The sequence below is a fragment of the Tachysurus fulvidraco genome, chromosome 25 (genome assembly GCF_022655615.1).
Source record: "Tachysurus fulvidraco isolate hzauxx_2018 chromosome 25, HZAU_PFXX_2.0, whole genome shotgun sequence".
In the NCBI taxonomy this organism is placed as follows: Eukaryota; Metazoa; Chordata; class Actinopteri; order Siluriformes; family Bagridae; genus Tachysurus; species Tachysurus fulvidraco.
Window position 1 is genome coordinate 4711195 of NC_062542.1, and position 16559 is coordinate 4727753.

The 16559-nt window shown below is 45.6% G+C and overlaps 1 protein-coding gene across 6 annotated transcripts in view; it reads right to left on the reverse strand.

Annotated features, from left to right (window-relative positions):
- The window catches only part of ubr5 (ubiquitin protein ligase E3 component n-recognin 5), a 36403-nt gene that overhangs the window by 4213 nt on the left and 15631 nt on the right, over window positions 1–16559 (reverse strand). For 2 of the 6 annotated variants that reach the window (XM_047808754.1, XM_027170795.2), the window contains exons 14-54: window positions 16328–16512; window positions 16071–16180; window positions 15064–15176; window positions 14519–14662; window positions 14319–14430; window positions 13748–13902; window positions 13296–13493; window positions 12257–12467; window positions 12037–12163; window positions 11681–11832; window positions 11424–11519; window positions 11138–11261; window positions 10799–10896; window positions 10496–10650; window positions 10300–10391; window positions 9638–9784; window positions 9323–9441; window positions 8693–8819; window positions 8347–8476; window positions 8108–8268; window positions 7733–7972; window positions 7447–7570; window positions 7241–7352; window positions 7018–7149; window positions 6068–6325; window positions 5459–5727; window positions 5108–5319; window positions 4671–4904; window positions 4479–4552; window positions 4009–4181; window positions 3769–3882; window positions 3452–3669; window positions 3163–3283; window positions 2717–3062; window positions 2429–2516; window positions 2100–2244; window positions 1513–1643; window positions 1248–1308; window positions 971–1149; window positions 800–884; window positions 498–653 (exon numbers count right to left, since the gene is read on the reverse strand). In XM_047808754.1, the coding sequence (XP_047664710.1) occupies window positions 498–653; window positions 800–884; window positions 971–1149; window positions 1248–1308; window positions 1513–1643; window positions 2100–2244; window positions 2429–2516; window positions 2717–3062; window positions 3163–3283; window positions 3452–3669; window positions 3769–3882; window positions 4009–4181; window positions 4479–4552; window positions 4671–4904; window positions 5108–5319; window positions 5459–5727; window positions 6068–6325; window positions 7018–7149; window positions 7241–7352; window positions 7447–7570; window positions 7733–7972; window positions 8108–8268; window positions 8347–8476; window positions 8693–8819; window positions 9323–9441; window positions 9638–9784; window positions 10300–10391; window positions 10496–10650; window positions 10799–10896; window positions 11138–11261; window positions 11424–11519; window positions 11681–11832; window positions 12037–12163; window positions 12257–12467; window positions 13296–13493; window positions 13748–13902; window positions 14319–14430; window positions 14519–14662; window positions 15064–15176; window positions 16071–16180; window positions 16328–16512 (6228 nt within the window). Of the gene's footprint in view, window positions 1–497; window positions 654–799; window positions 885–970; window positions 1150–1229; window positions 1309–1512; window positions 1644–2099; window positions 2281–2428; window positions 2517–2716; window positions 3063–3162; window positions 3284–3451; window positions 3670–3756; window positions 3883–4008; window positions 4182–4478; window positions 4553–4670; window positions 4905–5107; window positions 5320–5458; window positions 5728–6067; window positions 6326–7017; window positions 7150–7240; window positions 7353–7446; window positions 7571–7732; window positions 7973–8107; window positions 8269–8346; window positions 8477–8692; window positions 8820–9322; window positions 9442–9637; window positions 9785–10299; window positions 10392–10495; window positions 10651–10798; window positions 10897–11137; window positions 11262–11423; window positions 11520–11680; window positions 11833–12036; window positions 12164–12256; window positions 12468–13295; window positions 13494–13747; window positions 13903–14318; window positions 14431–14518; window positions 14663–15063; window positions 15177–16070; window positions 16181–16327; window positions 16513–16559 lie in introns of all 6 variants that reach the window. The other 4 variants (XM_047808753.1, XM_047808752.1, XM_027170813.2 and 1 more) reach the window with 4 other exon arrangements.

A 16559-nucleotide genomic window follows, 5' to 3' on the forward strand; every position in this document is an offset into this window, starting at 1 on the left:
TTTCAAGTTTTTTGGACTCTCGGGGATTTTTACAAGCATTTGTTTTGGAAAATACATTAACATTAGTGACAATGTGAAGAAAGGGAAATTTAAAGACCAGCGTTTAAAGGTGAGTAAACAGATCGAACTAGCGCCACCTAGTTCAATTTTCTATCAAATGGTTAAATTACTATAAATCATATTATGCTTTGTGTGTGCGCTTAATAAAATCCTGAGAGTCTAAGCTTTCAAACAATATATAATTTAACCGTGTATTTAGAGGATTTAATGCTTAAAAGTTACAATGAAGTTACAATGAATTTGATGCATTTTCGCCTCCTAGCGGTCGTGGCTCGGTACCGAGACGTAGACATGTAAAAGGTTAAAGTGATCACGACAGAACAGTAGCATCATGTGGACAACATATATACCTTGTTAGCTAGAATTAGTCCATAATGGTTGTGTTGAAGTGTTAAGTAACAAAAATAACACTGCTATCTAAACCTCTACGGCGTTACCTGTCCAGATCCTTCCTCCTTGCATAGGTCGATGGCAAAGGCGAGGTCCATGGCAGAAAACACCGCCTCGGCCTCGCTGGCCTGCGAGTGGCGAATCAGCTGGCGCAAACTCTCGTACATTACCGGGTCGAAGAACGCAAAGTCGTGCCAGTTCACCTGCGTCTCACAAACACACACACGCCGGACAAATCAGTTGCTAAAATTGTCTAATTTAAAAAATCAGGTCCTATTCAGTTTAGTGCCCCAAATCAGAACCCTCAAGCACTGGGACATGCTATAAAATGACTTCACACAATACCCACCTTTCTCCCTAGCAACACTTTGATGACGTGCCTATTGAGGGTGATTGGGCACAGTTCATTCTGCAGAAGACACAGGCCGAGTATTCTGAAGTAAAGAGCAGAAAAACGTTCGTGAGGTCAACCGCACTCGAAAGCTCTCAAAAGGAACATCTTCGGTTTCCAGGTTCCTACCTGCCGATGTTACGGAAGCAGTTCAGCCTGGCCTCTGAGTTTTTGCCAGGCCGGGGTGAATAGAAGCCCCTCTTTCCAGGTTGGTAAAACAGAGGAGCGTTATCATCGCCGTCATCCGTATCGTCCAACTCCATGTCCACCACGCTGCGGGTGGAGGCGTGTCTCTTCCTGTTCTCCTGCTGCACAAATACACACCGTCAAAATCCTACGACGACTGTTTCAGCCATGACTCCTCATACCAAGTACTAGAACTACATACAAGCATGTGGTCAGGTACCTGTGCTTTCTCCGGAGTGTCAAGGAGACCGAGATCCAGAATGCTATCGGCACCATTTTCCCTTCAAACAAACAAAAAAAGGACGAGAAAGAGTCAGAGGTATTACTAGACAAACGCCACGACAGTCAGAGATGGGGGGGGGGAAGCGCACTCGTGTGAACATCACAAAAGTCATTAAATAAAAGTGTGGGGTAGTTTTACATTATCTGACATTGTCTTGGATCTTTTTTCATGCTTGCCCATCTCATGACAAGGAAGCCAGTACCTTCCATGAGTGATGAGGAGCTCCATGGCCTCTTCTACACGAGCACGGAGAGAATCCTCACTGGCCAACAGCAGTAACAGCTGAGCAGGTGAGAGCTCCAGCAACATGCCTGTGATTTTACTGGCAAACGCCTGGAGAGAGAGAGAGAGACAGAAAGAGAGAGAGAGAGAGAGAGAGAGAGAGAGAGAGAGAGAGACAGAAAGAGAAAGACAGAGAGACACACAGAGACAGAAAAAGACAGAGTGACACAGAGAGAGAGAGAGAGAGAGAGAGACAGAAAAAGAGAGAGAGCACGAGAGAGAGAGAGAGCACTAGTGTGAACATCACAAGTAGTCATTAAGCAAAAGTGTGGGGTAGTTTTACATTATCTGACATTGTCATGGATCTTTTTTCATGCTTGCCCATCTCATCTGTTCACACCGAGCTTTGCTGTAACCCCTTAAGGATGAGATCTAGACTTTGTTCCATTCTGCAGTCATAAGAACTTGAAACATTCAGCTGACATCCCAACAGAACAGGAGTTGTATCATGACACCATGCTGAATGTTTCAGAACAACTTTCCTGAGTCTGCTGAGCGGATACCTACCGGCTGCATGGCATGGACACGGGGGTACAGACGCTCCCCTAAAGCCTGCCTGTGAGCGGGCAGCGGGTCCGGCTCGTCACTGGGGTTCCCCTCTGACGCGGGACGGAACGGCCTGGTGTCGATGGACAGCTGTCTCCGAGAGTCCCTGGAGCATACGAGCGTACGGAACACGATTAGCAAGCTGAAGGGTTTTAAGTCGGAATAAACAAAAAAAAAAAATCATCAAATTATCGTCAAGCAAGACGACAATTTTGAGCAGAACGCCAGGGACTAATAACTTTGTGAGTAACAAGGTTTGTCAGGCTGCATCAGATGCAGCTCAGCCTCACCGGTCGCGGTCTCTACGGGATCCTGCCCTCAGGCCACCGCTCCTCCTCTCCCTCTCACGGTCACGGTTTCTCAAGCGCTGCATCAAATCTGCACGTACACACACAAAATCAGTCGCGATCTCTACAGCCGCTTCTATCGAGCTCATGGAACCTTTCAGTGTTGTGCTAATAAGAATAATTTTTTTTTTCCAACAACAGCTGTCATGGGAGCATGAAAAAAGCTTGGTGAAGCAGGAAATGTGTTAGGACCGCTTAATAACTATGATGACGTTAAGAGCTGAAGCTTACTGCTGGCCTGCATGCCCTTGCTGACACTCTGTACACAGTCCAGGTTGGGCAGTTTGTCGTTGGACAGAAAGGCCTGAGCGATGGCCGTGTAGAAGCTGCGTGCCACGCCGCTTCCCTCTCCAGGCTCGTCCTTGAACGTGACCTTGACGCGATGCACAGCCATAGGTGTGCTAGTGCAGCGCCGGCCAAAGTGTGTGTTGAGCTGACGCATGGTCTGCTGGATGAGCTGGTCACGGTCACGATCGACCTCCAAGGCCAGATCGCGAGACTGCAGGTTCCGCAGCTTCTCCATTTCACGCCGAAACTTTGACTCCTTCACCTCAAAGCCACCCAGCTCAGTCAGGATCTGCAAAACAGACCACGTTGGAAGAGTTTGAGTAAGCATATGACCGTGACAGCTCTGGACTAGCGATCAAAGAATTGTGCCTTCACATCCCGGGACTTACAGATCCAGGTTCAGCCCCGACGTCCTCCATAAAGACACGGCCGAAGAGCTCGAGGGAGAGACGCCATCGTCCCAGCAGCATGTCGTGAGAGATCACCATGCCCATGAAGCTGCAGTGTGGACTGGAAGCACAACCCAATTCAAAAGGGCATGAAAGCAAATTTTGCAAGTTACAGCATTTTGTTTTTCATCCGATTTTATTTAGCTCTTAAGAAGCTTGATGAAGTAAATCTTTAGGGCGTGAAAGTTAATAGAGGTGAAAAAAACCACGACAAAAAGTTGATTCTTACATGAACGTGGGAAGGGGAGGACCTTCACTCTCGGTCAGCCCGATTTCTGCGAGCAGGCTGCTCTTTAACTGGGCAGCAAGATCATGAGGTGATGGGCCGGGCTTGGAGACGTCCATATCCTGGCTGTTGGTCTGCTGCTCTTCTCCACCCCTCTGCCGAGACTCCATACTCATAACGTTTTTCATGTTGGCTGAATAGGACATCTTTGTGGGCAGAATCTGGAGAGAAAGTTTACAAGTCAAGCTCGGTGATCTGAAAAATCTTGAAATGATTAAAATGAGATAGTATAAATTATATTACTGTACCAGTGGTTCTACCTGTAAGCAGTTCATGTCCACAGTGAGCTCTGAGAGACCTTTGCTCGCTATGTAGGAGGAAGAGTAGAGGCCTTGACTCGGCCGTCCGAACAGATCCTCCTTTCTAGCGTTTGGCTATAACGAGGAGAAGACGCGTGTATTTTAGGAAACTCTCAAAACATCGTTAAACCAAGTACTGTGTAAATCATTAGGTGCTGGTTAGACACAACTGGTTTGGAGAAAGAAAACGAGAGCGCCAACCTGCAGCAGGTGAGGCTGGTCGGCCAGAGGGATGGCCTCGGCCACGGGGACTTCGAAGGGGTTTGGTGGAATGCAGCCGAGGAAGGTCATGGAGTCGGAGCGACGGAAGAACGGGTGGTGTTGACCCGTTTCTGCGGGAACAGGCTCCTCCTCCTTATCCTGAAGGGTGGAGCCTATAAAAGATAAACACACAAGTTCAGCTACATTATTACTCCTGTAAGGAACGCTGTCTTGTTGTCCATCATCTGTCACCATTAGGGAACATAAATGCTAATCACACTGCATAATATTGTACAGCCAGATATATATAGATACACACACACACACACACACACACAATACTGTATAATACATACTATCAAATATAATATACAAACATCTAATAATATTTATGTTTAAAATCCTCGATGTTCTAGACAAAGATGTTCTGTATGTACATAAGTAAATAAGCTCCAGTGTGAAGAACTCACTCTGATTGGTGTCCTCATCATTCTCATGCTCAGAGTCCTCGTTGTCCAACGCAAGTTCCAGGGGGTCACGGTTCCTAACAGTGGGGGGAAAAAAATAGGTGGTTCGTGAGAGACTAAGTGCAAACTAAAGTCTTTACAACATGTGAAGTGTTTTGCCCAAAAAAAAAAAAAAAAAAGAATTGAGCGTCTGACCTCTTCCTGTCCATCTGTGAAGTGTCTAGTGTGGTCTGTAGGTTCATGGCTTTTATCCAGTAAATGAGGGCCTGGAAGACGTAGGCCACGTGTTTCAGCGAGCACACGTCCAGCACGGGCAACACGTCAGAGTGCTCGTCGTTATGGGAGCGCATCAGGGAGAGCGCGTAGTTCAGGAAGTCTCCACGTGCTGACATCATGCCCTGACGAGCGGTCAACAAAGTAGCCGCACGCCTAGAGGACATAAGAGTCAAAATCGGTTAAATGTTACTCGTTTTCCGACTTCAAATAAAAACTTGTACCCAGAATGAATCTTTAGCAACTCTCAAAAGGTTTCCAAGGACACTTTAGTTTCCACTTACGATTCCAGTTACAAATCTAAATCACTGTAAGCATTTATTTTCTGCTGCTCCTGATATTTCCCAATGTTCACTGACCTGCGTCCTTCCAGTGTTCGCAGGCTGGCCTCCTCACGTGCAGTCATGCGCTCCCTGCGTCCGGAGTGCTGCGACGCGTGCAGCGGGTGGCTCGGATGTCCAGGGTCTCCTGCAGAGGACAGGGCTGAGCCGTAGCGCAACTGAGCCTCCGTTGAGTCCATGATTGACACCATCCAGTTCCACGTTGGCACCAGCTTCTCCTCCACATAGTTCTAGAGGATCAGATATAAACCTTTTCATTCTCGACCGCAGATCGGACACCGATAGTGCTGGTATTTGTTTGCTGCCTCGCCATTTTCTTGTTCGACTTTAGTTTTAGTGTCTAGTTTCCTTTCCCTTTTGTCTCCTTACCTGTAGGTTGACTGCGTCCTGATAGGTGAGTTTCACTGCAGCGGGATACTGGGAGTAAACCAGGTGGTTGTATTTAGGGATGAGGCTCATAAGGTCAGAAATTTGGCGGATGACGATACTGTAGGCTCTTGCCAGGCTGCTGGCAGACGTCAGGTAGCTGCTGGAGTTGCTGGCTTCCAGGGCCGCGGCTGCCGCCGCCGCGCTGGTGCTGATGGCGCTGCTGCGGCGCAGGTTAGACGGGTCGATGTAAATGAGGCCTGCGGAACTCGCTATGAGACAGGACAGGAACGATCAGATATAAAAATTGCTGCACGCTTCATTTACAATGTATTAAAATCATTCTCTCGGTATTTAAAGCTCTTAGTAACGAAGTCTCTGAAAGCTGAATAGGAGTTAAGACAAAGTACTGTAGAATAAACCAAACCCCAGGCTCAAATTCGTGTGAAAGGATTTACACACGAATATAAATTACTTTTCGGTACTGTGTCGAAAACGTCCAGGTACTCGTGCCGATCCCCTTAGAAGCTGTGAGCTTCCAGACTGAACACACGAAACTTCATCACTTATAATGTGAGCGCTGAACACAGGAGGAGTGTAAACTTGGCCTACCTGCAGGAGTGGAGGAGCTGGCAGGGGCCCCTCCTGATGTGCGCTGGCTCGGAGTAGTGCGCACGGCCCACTGCATGGAGCGTGGGGCCTGAGCGGCGCTGTTGGCATGAGCAGAGCCTGTGGTCCTCTCGAGCGGTTCATCCAGCAGGTAAGTCTCCTGATCGGCGTCATCGCTCTGACTGCTGCTGCTGTCTGAGTCACTCGAGTCATTCGACTGGGAATCGTCCTCGGAGAAGAAAGCAGGCACGCTGCTGGCACCTTCGGGACGTAAAGCGGAAGAAAAATCTCTCAAAATCCCCCCCATACATGGAACACAATGCAAAGTGCAGTCCAAAGTACATATCCAAAGCACTAATAAACACACAATGCACAGCAAAGGAGAAGGTGATTTCAGACAAGTGTGCATCCTACAGTATGTTAGCAATCATACCAAAACCAATACACACACCAACAACAGCAAAAAGAACTCGTACGCAACTGTTTTGTTAAGGTGCTGTTTGTAAAATCGACAATTAAAATGAAAACACGTCGTAAACACAAACTAGAATTCAAAATAACACTAAGCCGTCTTTTTGACAGAGACAAAGACGAAGCAACGTGTACGTTGCCTTATACTGTACGACGGTTCACACTCCATACCGGACCCGACAAATAAGCAACAGAGGAAAGAGGAGCTCATACCAAACAAAGGAAATGCCAGGGACACCCTACTTCCTGTAAAGTGAAAAAGTGTCTGTTGAACTTAACACTAAAAGGAAAGCTAGTGGTTCATATCAGGACACGTTTGTGCAAAGGCGTCTTGATGAGCAAAAGCGGCGTTAAATATAAATAAATATAAAAACAAGGAAACAGAGCCATTATACGGGCGTCACCCCGCTCTCACAAAATGTGCATTCAAGGTCTAAGGTTAATATTTTAAAGCAGCTCATTTGTTTTGTCAAAGTTGGTACCTGCTTCGGAACCTGCCGTCGCCGCCGTGACGACACTGCGGCGCCCGCTTGCGTTGTCCTGGTTGCTATGGTTACTTTCGCTGTCGCTCTCCGTCTCGGCGGCGGCTAAGAGATCGAGCTCCATGTCGCTTCCTGGAAAATCGTGTAGCGAAGAACGAACGAAGGGATTAAATGCAGCAAAAAAAAAAAGTTACGGATCTAAAACCAAATATTGTCTCTTTACCATCTTCATCATGTTCATCGTGTTGGCCCTCAGCTTCTGCAGGCTCTTCCCCCTGCTCCTCCTGGTCGTCGTGATGATCTTCCTCCCCAGCCACCCCCTCAACCACCTCCACCTGGACACACCCAGAGAGAAGACATTGTGTCTGGTGTTTGTTTTAAGTGACATCAAAAAACAAAAAAAGTGCCGTTTGCAGATGGGTTCCTGACCTCCTCGACGTCGGCGGACACGATGTCGTCCTGCTCCTCGTCTCGTCCACGTGCGGTCTGTGATTGGCTGCTGCGGCGTGGCTGAGGGTTCCTGATGATGTAAGAGGAGGATGACTGGCTGGAACTGAAGGACACAAAGACAAACAGTTACAGAGTCACATACGAAGTGTCAAACAGGTGAATAAATCTAGCTTTTTATATTCGAAGTACTTTTCCAACAAGGTTCTGAACAAGGAGTTACTGTTCCCATCATTTCGTGTGTGTGTCCGCGCGCGCGTGTTCTCACTTGTTGGACTGATCAGGTGAGGGCCTTGGGGGCAGCGGCTCCACAGAGAAAAGCTCCTCGCTGCCCTGCACGGCATCGATGCTGGTGCTAGCCAGCGTAAACGGTGCCGTTGGCCTGGCGATGCCCATGCGCACTGGCACAATCAGAGACTCGGCTACATTACACAACTCCTCGACCGCGTATGGCAGCAGTGCCTGGAACACACGCCTGCACTTCCCTATTGGCTGCGGAACAAAGTTACTGCAGGACAAAGAGGAGCAAAGGGTTAGTGCTTTAATGTTTTTAGAGATGAGTGGAAAGAAAGGATGCTTCAATTACACCAACAGACATTAATCTAAATGTTCAGCAAATATTAGCCAAAATTGATCTACGTACTTTTTCTTCTTGGATGAAGCCATTTCTACGCTTAGGATGACAAAAACCCTGGCGACAGATCGCAGGAAGCGGCGTGTGACACAGATGGCCTCCTCTCTGCGGCCTGTCGTGTATTTGTTCTGCAGTTCCTTCACCAGTGTGCCCAGTAGGGTGTCGATGAACTAGACGAGGTAAAGACGACAAGATAATTAAGAAATCCAGATTATTGCTTATTTGTACATCAGCTGTCTCTGACTCACTGTGAGGTCTGGAGCACACTTGACAATGAGGCAGTGAGTGAAGCAGTCCAGCCTGATTGTACCACTCTGCTGATTCAGGTACATCTGCTCCTCTGGCAAGAGATGAGCAATCCGACTGCTCGCACTCAGCCTACGACATAAACAGGAATTAAAATAAGCACACTAGTGAAGTGTACATAAGTCCAATATTAAACAATACAATTTTCAGTATGAATTGAGCTTCAAATATTACTGTCTAGCTTTAGATTTAAGCAACACATTTCGAGAGTCAAGCATGACTTTAAGAGCGCTCTAATTAGCTGTCGACTTGCTAACGCGAGATGAAGGTTCTGATGGAAACACTTACGGATCTTTGTTCTCCTGCGAGCCAAACATTATCATGCACTTAAGAGCGTTCCAGTCCTGTAGCACGCGCTCCAGAGCCAGCTGGGCAAAGCGCGGAGGCTCTAGGTCATGATCCGGCATGTCTGAGTCTATATGAGAGAGAGAGAGAGAGAGAGAGAGAGAGAGAGAGAGAGAGAGAGAGAGAGAGAGAGAGAGAGAGAGAGAGAGAGAAAGAGAGAAGCAGACAGATGCAGAGAGAGAGAGAGAGAGAGAGAGATATGCAGAGAAAGATGCACACAGAGAGAGAGAAAGAAGCAGACAAATGCAGAGAGAGCGATGTAGGGAGAGAGCATGCGAATGAGTTAGTAAGCGAGATTATGAAACAATACCACTGGATTAAACTGAATCACAATTGAGCTAACAATCCGGTTAATCTTTCCTCACTAAATCATGGTTTGAGTTTGACACAGAATTACATTAACTACCACTTTCAGTGATGAATCATTTAGTAGCAGGATATACGAGAACAATTATGGAAACCAGGGGATGATCTCTAAACCCAGCAGCACATTAAGAGCCCCTGTGTCCCTAGTTCATGCAAGAAACAGAATCTGCACTGCTGTAGTGAACCTGGGTGTGAGCTGTTGCGTACCTTCTGCATTAACGGCCTTGCGGTTCCTGTCCTCTCTGATACGGGGCGGCCGGTACTGACAGTGCTCCACACTCTGCCGTGCAACGGTCTGCACCAGGAACAGCAAGATGTGCTCACCCCTGCGGGGTCAGAGAGACCGAGGGAGAAAAACCCAAAAAAAATTGAGGAGGACAGAGTAGTGAAGATCGACGATAGAGAAGAAAACCATGCTGTTCAACGTGCTACAATCGCTAGCATTATTCTAGTCTACAAGACATTAGGAATAGAATCGCTATAGAAACAAAAGATAGTTATTAGCCGTGTGTCTGAACGCACCTGCTGTTGGGACTCGTCACTAAGTTGGTGGTGGTCAGAAGCCTATAGAGCAGGTCCAGACGTGCCGCTTTCTGCCCAGCAATCAGGGTTTTGCACTTACACTTCTCCCAGCAGTCACAATACGCAGTGGGAGAGGTTCTCTTTAGCCTGCACACACACACACACACACACACACATTACATTCTGTATTTTTAATATAGAATACATACGTTTTCCTTTTCACGGCTGATTTCGGTGCATCGACTGCAGTGTTTTACGATGTTTTAATAGTTGCCTCGTTACTTTAAGTTTGCAAAACGGCAGTATTAAGTTAAAATGGCAAAGCTTTACGATCCTGATTATTTTATTTATTTAGCTATTAGAAACTCTTTATAGAGATGATTGAAAACTAAACACTGCCCCCCCAAAAGTCTCTCACATACACATTATATATATAGTCATTTATTTATCTATCTATATACTTACTTATTTTATATATACATACATACATGTGTACGTGTGTGTGTGTGTGTGTATATTATATATCAAATAAGTAAGTAGATAGATAGATAGATAGATAGATAGATAGATAGATAGATAGATAGATAATGTTCAGTTCTTCAGGAAGTGATCATAAAGGTCTGAAGTCAAGCTAAAGTCTAGATGAATAAGAGACTACTCACTTGCAGTCGTGGCCTTTGTGGCAAACCCTGGCGCACTCAGTGCAGCAACACAGAGACTCCAGCAGACCACATGTCCTGCACTCAAAGATGTCCTAAACACACACACACACACACACACACACAGTATGAGTAAAAACACAATTTGTGGCTGTTCCACTTTATTTTTCAACTGCACAAAGTGCCGGGATGTGTTCACCTGGTTGATGTGCTCAGCTCCTGTCCAGGTGAAGCTGCAGGTGTCGTTACAACACAGCACGTAGAGCGGCGAGTCGTCTGGGTTTGTCCCCGCAGGACAGATCATTTCCATAAACACGGAGTTCACGTCGTCCTTGTCCCCGATACTTGACTCTCCTGCAGGTCACAAAATGAAAGTCATGAACCATGAATTTAAATAAAAAAAAAGAAGATTAAATTGTAATAATTCATTTAATTCGCTGCGTTAAGTCGGACGACTCAAAGCTGAAAAAGAGAAATAATGACATTTTCTATGTAAACTCACCCTTGGCTATTTTCTGGGCTGCCTCCAGGACAGTGATGGCTGCTGGGTACGCCCTCCCGCTGACAGCTAGCATAAACGGAGTCATGCCTCGTGCATCTCTAAACGTACATATACATGCCTCGGTTAGGCAAACTTGCTGACAGGAGTAAACAGGGGGCAAATGCTAATCTAGACTTAGTCTAATTTGTAAAATGCATATGAATTGTTAATAGATTCAGATTGAGTCTTGTTATGAAGTAGGCAGGGTTTTCCTTTTGGGCTTTTGTGGTATTTAGTGGCAGCCGGTATTCAGATGTTTTAATGTGACCAAAACAAAAAAACCCCACAAAACATGCATACTTTGCCGAGAGCAGTTCTCGTAGATGAGGTCTCAGGACGACGCTGTCACACATCAGCTTGAGGATCAGGTGAGCGTTGGCCTTGCGGTCTTTGCTCTCCACCACGGATGCTTCGGATGACGGGCCTGTGTGGAGCGGATGAACAAGTAAAGGAGTGAAACGCTCGTCTGCTGTGAAGTTGTAATCAAATGGTTTAAAAAACAGCACTGGGTTTAATTCACTGTATACCAAAAACATCTGCACCAAAAAAAAAAATTGATCATGTAATAAACACTAAAAGGTCTCACCTGGGATGGTGGATGTACTGGGACCCTGACTAGGGCCGGAGGATGCCGTAGTGAGAGAACCGACAGCGGGGGCTAAGATGAAGTCGATGTCACCATCTAACAGAGAAGCTGCATTAGTGGGCGATTACAGACTTAACGACGCATGCGGTTTTTCCCCCCTCGTTCTAATGCACAGACAGTGCAGTTGTAACCTACAGGTATGATATTGCAGAATATTAAGTGTGACACGCGCACACACACGCACGCAGTGCACATACCAGGATCCATGGGTGGAGGGTCAGGTACCCAGCTAGGTGGGGCGATTGGTGGTGATACAGGGTCCTGGTGGTCACTGGAGGAGGGGCCTGACTCGTGGCGGCTCATTGTGGCAGCTCTGAGTGAGCGCCTCATCATTTCTCTGAGACGGAGACTACAGAGAGAGAGACCAAACAAATGTAAGAGAGCTATCCAAATAAATAAATAAATAAACAAACACGACTCTGAAGCTGAATAAACAAACTATTAGGACTTTCCTGACTGCTTGCATTTATAATACTAGATTTAAAATAAAAATAATATATAAAAAAAAAATAGCTGTCCATTGGTACGGTACAGACTATTTCTCCACCCTTACCCACGACTGCTGGATGATCCGGTCCGATTTCCCGAGCTATTACTGGACACCACTGAAATGGCGTTAGCGATGGCTTCGACTGCGGACAGACGCTCGGCAAACGTGTTCCTTTCTGAACGTTCGGCTTCTGCAACACAGCACAGAGCTTCAAATATGAATCCGATCCATTTTTTATAGGTCACACAAAACCACATCCTACATATCGACTGGTTAATCTGACCTTCTTCCTCCTTGGTCTCCTTGTTGCTGACGGGGAAGCAGACAGAGACGCACGCATGCAGAAGGTTTCTGTTTCCGTCACATCGATGACCGAGCAGAGCGCCAAGAGCGTGTGGGTTCTGTTCCAGCAGCACGGCCTGTTCCAAGCCCACCAGGTACTGCCGACACGCTTCGTAATCGCAGCGCAACACGTGCTGCATCAACGTCTGCTTCTGAAGCACAGACAGACAGACAAGTGCTGCTAAGGACATTCTGGTGCGGAAGCAAAGTGGGCCGATGAAAAACGTTAGAAGGTTTTCTAGCCTAACTTTGCTTATTGGGGTTTCATCACACTGGGGTTATTTATCCAGCATTTGGGAAAGTTTGCCGTTTGGTCGTGTTCTCATTACCACATTAAGATGAAATGAGAATTAGCCTAGTAGCAATATCACGCAAAGGAATCGATTTAAACTAAATAATGACTTATGATCCACTTAAAAAAAATACTGTGCCTTGAACTCATGTAGAAATGTTTTAAAAATAATAATAATAATAATAAAAATAAATAAAAAAATAGAACGGGGGCACAGAAGCCTTTATTATCGCCACATGTACATTACAGCACAGTGGAATTCTTTTCTTCACATACCCCAGCTGAGGAGGTTGGGGTCAGAGTGCAGGGGCAGCTATGATACAGCACCCCTGGAGCAGGGAGGGGTTGAGGGCCTTGCTCAAGGGCCCAACAGTGGCAGCTTGGCTGTGCTGGGCCTTGAACCCCGATGCTCCGATCAACAACCCAGAGCCTTAACCATTTGCCCCAAATAAAGCTGGATAGACTTTATTTTATTTAATAAGTTTATTTACTACATGTTAAATGTAACTAGCAAATTAATTAAACGTAGCAGCTGGATTTAGACATTTGGTGTATTGTTGTAATTTAGCTGAATCACAAAAAACAGATTTTATCCCATTAGGGTCCAATCAGATTTGAAAGAAAATCTTTAACGCCTCAAAAGCACAACAAATTGAGAAACGGTACTGAAAGAAGGGTGAGCGTGTACCTCTACTGCCATGATGATGACTGCGGCTTTCTTTTTGATTGTGGAGTTGTTGGGCAGGTTGACAAGCGAGTGAACTCCAATTCCCAAACTAGCGATAGGGGGCAGATCCAGCCAATCAGGGTCTCGGATGCCACCCATGCAGTCTTTCGCCATTGGGTAAATGGTGCCGTTGCCGTCCCGCAGGATAATAGGGCTCTCCTGTAAAACACGACGAGGTTAATGTAACATCCTTCACGGGCTCGAAGTAGAAAGCAGTAAAAAAAATAATCTGATCCGATTTCAGCACGTCGTATATTAACAATTCTATATAATTTACAGTAACGAGAGTTTTAGTGTCCAACTCCACAGAATCGCGATCGGTGTCAACAGCTGATGCTGATTTCTCCTGATTGCTTTCACAGTGTTGATCACATTCAGATAAATAATAAAGCCTTCATTAAAAGGTTCCTAACCTGGCCAGCAGTGAATATGGCCACATTCCGCTCACTCTGGCCCAGAAAGGCCAGGTTACTGGTAGGAAAATGATTCTCTTGTTCAGCTTTTCCAGTGGCCAAGTCAAATATACAGTACCGAACCCAACTTCCTGTTTTGAGAACAGCATGGACTCCTGCGTTGGAGAGAAACGCACAGATCAGCAGCCGCGTCTCGGACCGAAGAAAGATGGTAATATGCACTTAATACGGCCATGTCGGTTTTAAAAAACCACGCAAAATAAAAATTTCACCACCCGAAAATTATGCGTTTCGTGAATATTTACGGATTTAAAGCTTACAAAACGAACAGGTCTGTCTTTCTACTGCATATTTCACACGGTCACGGCTCTGCTTAGGGCAGAAAGCGGTATAGAGGGATCGGGGTTTACACATCAGTATAATACATGTTAAAATGGTATTTATGCCTTTGTTTGTTTGTTTTTAAGAACGATCCACAAACGTAAACTGTTACTCTTTCGACGTTGTTTAACATAGTAATCTTTGTGTATTGGAAACTTTAAAATAATAATAATAATAATAATTTACTTGCCTTTGGAGTCAACATTCACAGCTAAAATTTCAGCCTTTTCTGGAATACAAAGTTTTTTAGGTGTGCGTTGAAAACAGTCTGGAACTTTAGGAGTTCCACCAGTTTTAACAACCTGGTAAAGAAGAAGTAGTTTAGTGGGTGAATATTTAATACAAACAAATGTACACAGTTTTTGTGTGCGTGTGTGTGTGTGTGTATACCTGTAGCTCATCGATTCGGAGCAGCCTGCAGTCCTGCAGGAGTGAGGACGGGTCAGAGTCAGTGGGAGCTGCACTCTGGCTGCTCACGCTGCTCGACGTCCCTGGAAATTTCACAGCAACATATGCACCATCGACTTTTAGCACCTTGAGTTCAAAAGAGAGATTTGTTGCAAACGTGGCGTCGACGTGAGAGGAAACACAAACACACACACAGACGAACAGCAAAAGATTTCAAGAAACAAATTACAGCGGCCTACGATCTACGTGCACGATAAACAAGGCTGAATTACAAAATGCCTAAAAATGCAGTTTATTCTGAATTTACACGGTTTATTCATTAAAACGCTAGACATTTATTTACAAGCTACAGGATTACTACAAAAAAAAAAAAAGTCAGCATGAGATTTATGGTTAAAATTCACTGTAATAGATACATGTCCTAGTACACGGAGACTGATAATATAAGAATATTCATGTTTATAGCAATTATTTTACATAGATTTTTTTTTTCCTCTCCACATCCTCGACCATGCAGGGTCACCTACCTTCCCTACGGGGACATTTTTAACATCCTCCACAAATACGACCTCACGCAGAGGCCACTGCTCTTCGTTGACCTTTTCCTCTTCTTTAGGCGCCGGTGTTGAGCGCCTCCGCTCTGCAGCACAGCGAGGGACATGTGAGAAATCATGTGAGATAACATCCTCCAGTAAAATCAGCTAAACTCCTTCCTGCTTTCTTTAGCTTTTATTTACTTGGTCTAGTGTATCAGTATGTGAAGAAGAGCTAAACAGTTAAGAGAATAAATAACCTGCAAGCTGACACCTAAAATATCTGCTGAGTTCTACCGTCAATCTAAATACATTGTAAAGTGTTCTGTCGTTTGGGCAAAGAAAAAAAATCCCTCCTTATTCTTAAATAGATTTCTGACATTTTCTCTTCGAACTTACCTTGAAAAGTACAAGGAACACATTAAATCGCTGTCTGCACTATTCTCAGTCCTGTGATTTAGTGCTTTATAAAGAACATGAAATTCATTCAAACACAAAAAGGGCAAAGACTTAATTGGGGAGAAATTAATGGCGCCTGGCAGAGCGTCGGGGTCAGCGTAAGTAGGCCAGGACACACTTAACATTCTGACAAACCCAAAAGCAATAAGATGATAATGCAGAGAGAATATAACGAGTCTGTAGTCCTGTGTGATGCTACCTAAATGTGTGTTAGTGGGATGCAGGGATTAATGACCGCTTTTGTGTTATTTAGAGCTGATAAATTTACTGACAAGGAAATTGTAGTGGGCAGGAAAAAAGCCCCCAACACAAGCACACACACGCCCCTGACAGACACGGTGTCCATGGACAGGACAGCTTCATGCTAACTATTCTGATTTCCCCTTGGGATCGATAGTGTTCACGGCATTTCGTGTTCGCTATACAAACAGATACGGAGTGGTTTGAACCTGCCGTACTCAGCGTTAGCGCTTGTGTTTGCACTGCACCACATTGCACTGTAGGAAATGCTTAAGATATTATCCGAGTCTAGCGGTACATACTGTAAGGCAGAGAGGCACTGCTGGCGATGGACGAGGTGTCGCTGCACGTGGAGGCCGGAGACGGAGGAGGACCCATCTCAGTTTTGACCATTTCGGGTTTGGTCTCTGCCCTGTTGATCAAGAACCATCAGAAGTTGTAACTGCTGCATGAATCATCTCAGGTTTGGCTTCATAAATCAATTTTATGGCATTTCAAGTTTATTCGATTCGATTAAAAATGCCATATGAAGCGAAACATTTATCAGTAAGGGTCATACTTGGTCTCCTGGGCCTTGGCGCTCTTCTCCATGCTCTTCAGACTTTCAGGAGAGCGCAGCTGGAAGCGGCAGCTGTCGTTCATGTTCCACACGGACTCCAGCAGGACACCGACTTTGGGGACGCCAGCGTTCACGGAGAAGGCCACGGCACCTGCGTGGTACAGGGGGTTGTTCCGCAAACACACCTGTTGCATGAAGGAAGAAACGTCACTCATTACTATGCATCAAGCAT